We start from the raw sequence: 7,488 nt of genomic DNA, 5'->3' as shown, positions 1-7,488 counted from the left end.
AAGTCAATGACATTAGCACAGTTGGAGGGACACCCGTTTATATCGGATCCCAATTCTCTTCCATTCCTTAATTTTTCTTCTCACCGTCGTCCCCATTGGAAAAACAAGAACCCTCATCTTCATTGCATGTCTTGTCCAATTCCAAATCTTGAACAAAACAGAAACAAACAACTTTGGTTTCTTCTTCTTCTTCTGGTCGGTCTGGTTTTACATGGGGAATGTGAAGTCGAACGTGGCGGCAAGATTTGCATTCTTCCCACCAGACCCACCAACGTACGAGTTTATCAAGAATGAAGATGGGCGGCTGGTTCTTCAAGGCGTGCCGGCCGACAAGAACATGGATGTTCACTTGCTCGATACCAAAGGTGGTAATAAGATCGTCGCCACCTTTCGGAAACACCTCGCCGCTCGTTTAACGTTGTTGTATTCACATGGAAATGCTGCTGATTTAGGGCAGATGCATGAACTCTTCAACGAGCTCAGGTCCCACCTTCGGGTTAATATCATGAGGTTCGATAGGGATTTAAATTTCAATTACGACTACATTTTTAGTTAAGTTGTATTTATTGTTATCGCGGACATAATATATATTATCGTAGACGACACATTTATCGTTATATAACGATTTATTCTAATAATTTACAATTATTTAAATTCGTGATTGTGATGATGAGAGAATTATAATTGTTATCGCATATAATGACTTATTTTTTTTTTTAAATTTGGATAAAGAGTTGCTATCGATGATCAATGAACCGAAGAACATGATAAATAATAGAGAAGACTCTCTCGCTTTTTCTCTTAGGATTAAGATCGTTTCATTGTTTATCATCTTTTTTAATTCATTGAAATCATCGATCATGACTCTACGCTTAAATAAGAAGGAATTGACCGTAAAATATCGTCATAATCATAATTCTTCTACCCATATGTTATTTTTTATATTATCATTTTTACTTTTGATTTTGTAGTTATGATTATTCAGGATACGGATTGTCCACAAGCGAAGTAGAGCGACTCTTTCAAGATTGTTCAAATTTGTATTTATATAATTTAATTAAAAAAATAAGCGCCTAAATTATATCTCTTTTTTATTTTTTTTTATCGAAGTAAGTATCTAATGTTTCTTTCGTTACCATTTAAAATACCTAAAATTTCATTTCGTGAGCATTTTAAGGTTATCCTACTTACAGTGATTAGAAAAAATCCGTTAACCAATAGTTGTTTGACACGTGACATTATTACGCTATCATTTTAAGATAATCTCATCAACCATCATTAAAAAATGTCAATTAATAGAGAGCAGGCGGTCAAAGATTTGTATCAGGGATGGAGCTCCTTAGGGCCCAAGAGGCCCAGCTCATGTTAAAATTTGTATATTCGATATAATTTTGATTTAATAGTATTTTGGTTCATGTAAAAATAAATATTTAAATTTAAAAAATATAAAAAATATTAAATATTTAATCAAGTAAGGGTCGAACTAAAGAATGATAAATCTATGTTCTCAAATTTTTGGTCTAATTACAATTTAAGTCATTGTAAGTTTAAATATTAGACAAATTAGAAGTTATTTTTTAAGTTTTGAGTTTTTTTTTAATTTAGGGTGAATACAAGATAATATTTGTACAAAAACTTTAAATTATTTGACAATGAACGCTCATATCCCTACATACGTGCTTGAACTCGGAATTTCAAGGAACAACAACCCTTAATCACTAAAGTCGCTTGATTCATGTTAAATTTCGAGTTTAAATACCTAATAAATCTTTACATTTTTCTTAAATAATCTAATATTTCGACCATTGCCAGTGATGTCTGATCGGACAATGATATATGAGATTTATGGATTAGTAATTTAGAACACTTATTTTTTTTATTTTTTTATATTGTGAATTGCTTGAAAATGTTTGTTAATTCTCGTGCAACTTCAATATAGCCATCTGAAGTAAACACATATCATGACGTAGAAGCAGTGTACAATTATTTGAAGAACGAATATGGAGAGGAAGATTTGATTGTGTATGGCCAATCCGTCGGAAGCGGAACCGACTCTCCATTTAGCTTATCGTTTAAAGAAACTCGGTGGCGGCGTTCTTCACAGCGCCATCCTTTCCGGCCTTCGGGTCTTATATCCGGTCAAGATGACGTTCTGCTTCGATATCTTCAAGGTAAGTTTCACCGTAACACGTCCTTATGTCATTTCGTATTCGATTGGAACTTGAAAGGTCTTTCCGATCGGTATTTGCAGAACATCGACAAAATCCGGCACGTCAACTGTCCGGTTCTGGTTATTCATGTAAGTGATGTTCATGTCTCTGTCCCCCATCTTTGTCGAATGATATCAATGGTTCACCTTCGCAGGGAACGGAAGACGACATTGTCGATTTCTCTCACGGAAAGAGATTGAGGGAACTCGCTAACGAGAAATATGATCCTTTATGGGTGGAAGGTGGTGGCCATTGCAACCTCGAAATGTTTCCGGAGTACATTAGGCATCTACGCAAATTCATAAAAGCGATGGAGGAGCTTTCGATCACGAAGCCGGCTAAAGAGCTTACGTCTACCCCCAAGCATTGCAGAGACTAACCATTGTAAATGCTTGAGATTGAAGACGAAGTGAAGTGCTTCGAAGAAGGAATCATGAATCCGAACACGTATAGTTTCATCCTCTTGCCCCCATTGAGAGGCCGCCGGGGCTTCATCTGTTTCTCTGAGATTTATAAATTCATAGGGATCATAGATATGCAGTCTCCGATTCAGATTCGTATTTTGAACTATCGATATTCATAGGGTTTCATGTATAATATTACAAAGTTGAACTCAAAACATTCAGCAAGAAAGAGACGAGAAATAGAACAGAGCATACCAAAAATGAATCGGCGGCGGACTTTGACTCGTTCCATTGCCATTCCTACGGTCCACCACGTTTTCCGACATTCGGTCTATGGCCGGGAATCTATGTAACTATTGTAATCTCATCTTCTCATGGATGCAAGGCAGAAAATCTGAAAAAGAGAAGATCTTATAGTAATATGTCCACACAGTAGTATGACAGTTTATTCCCCTTCCCAACCCATTTGTCGAGCTCTTTGCTCCCACGATGTTGTAACTTTCCTCTCACGGATTAGCAAGGCCTCGGCTCGCTCTCTTGCTTCCTCGCAGGTTTCGGTGGCCGAGATACATTTTTCAGCCTCCTTTTGGTACTGGGAAGCCACCCTTTTCGCCTCACCAAAGGTGATGTTCACATGACGGGAATGCTCGTCGGCAACAGCCTCCTGCAACTTCAACTCCTCCATCAAAATGTCCACGAATTGCTTCTCCATCTCTTGTTTGAGATCAGGGTCATTGCTTCCACAATCTGTGACATCATAGTTCATATCAGGCATACATGATTCTGGTTCATCAGATGAAACGGCAACGACTCGATATAGGTTAAAAAGTCGAATTCGAAGAAATAAGTCATAAGTAAAACCGACTTGAGTTGATAAAATAAACTCTAACCTGTGACTGAGAGATTGCTCAATCCTACAGAAAAAGAACAAAAGCACAAAAAAGATGAGTAATTCACTCAGACAACTACAGTTTCGAGTAGCAGACACATGCACACTTGACACAAACTTTTACAACCAGTGCCATCGAAACTAGCAGAAACACAAAAGGAGGAAATCAATGGCGAAAATGCATAAGCTGCGGATTCGACATGATAGATCATCATCACAAGGTAATATAGTCCAAACACAAGAGAAGAGGTAATGTCAGGCGTGAAAGAAACCCGAAAATGTAAAGACCAGTTCATCGTCCTAGATGTAAAACCCGGAGAGTGTGTAGTTTATATCTCCCTACATACCGAAAAGTAGCAAAATAACAGGACAAAGGGAACCATAACTCTTTTCTACGACATGTTATTGTATGGTTAGTAAGCCCTACAATCTCGAAATGTCGATCACCATTGATAATGCAAAGTGAGAAATCATCGATCGAGTATCGGTTATTGTGAGTGTTTAAATATAGTAATCATATTTTCTCTCATTAAGTGATCAGCGGCTCTTTTCAACACGTAACCGCCGTGCTATCTCCGGACACCATCACTCTTTTTTCCATGTTTCAGATACCACCATCTATTTGGTTGCCTATGCTCTCTCCTTACCCATTCTAGCCATTTTCATTCTGTAAAGATCAACCTTCTTCGGATAGAAAGAACAATACCGACTGAGTTCCATCTTCTTCGTTTGGGTGCACGAATGTAATACTAATATTAACAGAGTCATCATCAGTGATGGACCGAGGAGACACCCAGCAGTTGCCCATAAAAATTTCAAATTATCGTATGTTATAGATATTTTCTTTGTATTTTCTATTGATAATTTATTTTCGACCTCTAAAGTTTTATAAATTCGCCACTAAAAATAAGCTTCACAAATAAGTACCTAAAGTTTTCATTTAAGTATCTAAAATATTTTTTTTGATCAAAATAAACATCTAAAGTTGAAACGTAATATTAATTAAAGAATACTTAAGCCCAAAAATATTATAAGTTGTCACTCTAACATAAAATCTTACTCCTAATCATCGTTCACTTTAACTCGAAACTCCTTACAATTTTGTCCCACAAGAGATCCCAGATGTGGGATTGAGTTCATTACTCAACATATGATTAAGCAAAGCAAGCACAAATCCGAATTCAAATTAGGGTTTACTCGCAAATCAACACCCAAGCAGCAGCAACAAATCAAAACCCCAAATCGAAGAAACAGGAACTTCACAAAGAATTAACAAACAAACTCAAACCCAAATCTCAGAATTCAAAGTTAGCAACAAAACAGCAGATCAAAACTTCAAATTCCTCAAATGGGCAATCCATAAGTAAATAAAAAAATCTGACAGTAAATCCAGAATCACAAAAAAGGGAAGCGATACCAGGCGCAACGTTGAGGAGGGAAAGAGGAGGAGGACAATCACAGTTGCAAGGAGGACAAGAAGATTTGGAATCAGTGAGCTTGAGAGTAGTTTTGTTGAATCTCCAGTAAAGAGCTGGTCCACAAACTGCAATAGCTGAAACTACAGCAAATTTTACGAGGCATAGCCTCAAGCAAGTCCCTGGTGATGATCGCCTTGACATGGTTTACTATCTTCTCTATCTCTTTACTTCGATTCTCTCACTCTTTCTCTTATAGTGCTGATGGAACACTGAGATCTAAACAGGGGTGCATTGATTGGTGACTATAAAAATGAAAACTACTGCTTCAACTGCTTTTTTAATGTTTTCATTCTCATGTCATTTTTCCATTAACCTTTAGAAATTAGCTTCTTTCACCCAAAAAAATAAAATAAAATAGTGTAAATTACGTGTTTAATATCTAAACTATCAGTTTTAATTTGTTTTAGTATTTAAACTTTTAATTTTTTAAATTCATACCTAAAGCTTAGTTTTTATTTTATTTTAGTACCTATCATTAAAAACTTTAGTTTTGTTTCATTTTAGTACTCCATCCAAAATTTATCATTAAGTTTTGAAAAAATTAAAAGTTTATGTACTAAAACGTACCAAAAAGGATAGTTTAGGCACTAAACACGTTACGTTTTTAATGGTGGGTATTAAAATGAAATAAAAATTAAACTTTAAATATGGTTTAGAAAAAATAACATTTTAAGTATTAAAATATATCAAAACTAATAGTTCAGATAGTAAAAGTAGGTACTAGACCTTTAGCTTCAAAATCGGGTTTCACCAAAAACAATCAAGATTAAATTATAAATTTTATCACTCAAATTTAATTTTACTCCTGTTTTGGTCGGTAAATTTTAAAAAATTTCATTTTAATCACTAAAATTTTAATTTACTCATATTTTAACCTATAGAACATTAAATCATAAATAAAAGGATGATATAATAGTCATATGTGTTGAAGTGGACTATTTTTTATTGACATGTACATATCATCAATTTCATATTTTCCTTTTTATCTTTTGGTTTTATCTTTTTTTTAGAGATTAAGATTTACAACTTCATCTCTTTGTCACATTGACGTCATAATCAACACGTTTTCTTCAACCACTCAATATATCGTTGAGCTTGTCTCATCGTCTCTGTTCACTTCATTAGTTTACATTTTTCTAAATCTCAAAACTTGCAAAATTCAACTTAAAACTTAAAAGTCGTAAAACCCCAAAACCTAAATTTAATTAGATATTATATTTATTGAATTAAATTAAATTAAAAGTATGAATATATTGATAAAGTGATTAGATATAAGAATTAAATGTGTAATTATACTAATTTTTTAACACCCACACATGTTACTCTACTAAACTATAGATGTTGATGACTTGATTGACAACACTTAAATAGTCTGATTGACAAAATTAAAAAAATAATGGTCAAAATAAAATACACTCATAATTAAGTGGACATAGATCTAGTTTACCCAAAATAATACTATATTTTTTATTTTAAAAAAACTTGCGAGCAATGCATAGTATTAAACTGCGACTGCAACTATATCATAACTAGGGGTGTAAACGAGTCAAGTCAAGTTTGAGTATTTCTGCACTCGACTCGAAAACTCGCGAGTTTAAAATTTTTAAGCTCCTCGACTCGAACTTGAAATCTTGAACTGAAGCTCGTGAGCAGCTCGAAATGAAAAAAAAATTCTTAAACTTAACAAGATTGAATCCTCAAACTCGAACCTGAACCATAAATATATAAAGACTTATTGTATTTAAAAAAAATCAACACATAAATATTAATATTATTAATAATTTTTTTTTAAATAAAATCTTAATATATTATATTTTCGAGCTGCTCACGAGCTTTTCGAGTCGAGTATCAAGTAGCTCGTTTCTGCTCATTAAGAATTCGAGTCGAGTTCAAGTTCGAATCGAGTCCATTCAATCCGAGTATTTATCGAACCTTAATCGAGTCGATCTCGAGTAGCTCACAATCTATCTCGTCTCATTTACAACCCTAATCATAACGATTTTCAATATCGTCGTGACACCACATTAACATCCACAATTTAAAAATAATTTTTTTTAGAAAACAAGTTACATGTAACGTTTAAAATATTTGTAACTACTACATTACAATGGCATTCATTATTTAATACTATAGATAATACCTAAATAACATGTAAAGTACACAAATGATTCATTGGTTATAGAGTACTATTTTATTAAGTCCATCAATTATTAAAAGTTACAAAATAATCCTTCAACTATAGAATATTGCTTTGTTGAGTCCCTTGACTATTAAAAGTTACAAATTGATCATCCAACTATTCATTATATTCCAAACTCGTCCTTTTCGTTAAAAAAATTGACGGTATTCCAAGTTAAATGCTAAATTACTGATTATGATATGATAAAAATATGATCCTAGAATCTCGTACGACTATCCTATTTCAGTCATCATGTTAACGTCCGACTTAGATAAATTTCAATTTTTTAGCAAAAAAAGGAGTTTGGAATATAATGAATAACCGAGTG

The 7,488-nt window shown here is 33.8% G+C and overlaps 1 protein-coding gene and 1 pseudogene across 2 annotated transcripts; one reads left to right on the top strand and one right to left on the bottom strand.

Moving 5' to 3' along the window:
• Positions 1-211: 211 nt before the first annotated feature.
• LOC120130300 lies at positions 212-2,623 on the top strand (annotated as a pseudogene).
• A 147-nt stretch (positions 2,624-2,770) lies between these two features.
• LOC120130283 lies at positions 2,771-5,216 on the bottom strand. 2 transcript variants are annotated; one of them, XM_039147538.1, is made up of 3 exons: positions 4,921-5,216; positions 3,505-3,528; positions 2,771-3,361 (listed from the first exon to the last, which is right to left on the bottom strand). In XM_039147538.1, exons 1-3 carry the CDS (start codon positions 5,120-5,122, stop codon positions 3,060-3,062), a joined length of 528 nt encoding a protein of 175 aa, XP_039003469.1. In that variant the 5' UTR covers positions 5,123-5,216; the 3' UTR covers positions 2,771-3,059. The 2 variants fall into 2 exon arrangements, with proteins under 2 accessions (XP_039003469.1, XP_039003470.1); XM_039147539.1 differs by lacking the exon at positions 3,505-3,528.
• Positions 5,217-7,488: the final 2,272 nt, after the last annotated feature.

Source organism: Hibiscus syriacus, unplaced genomic scaffold, assembly GCF_006381635.1.
Source record: "Hibiscus syriacus cultivar Baekdansim isolate YM2019G1 unplaced genomic scaffold, ASM638163v2 tig00110540_pilon, whole genome shotgun sequence".
Classification (NCBI taxonomy): Eukaryota; Viridiplantae; Streptophyta; class Magnoliopsida; order Malvales; family Malvaceae; genus Hibiscus; species Hibiscus syriacus.
Note: the sequence above shows the minus strand (reverse complement) of the source record. Positions and strands in the feature narration are given on the sequence as shown.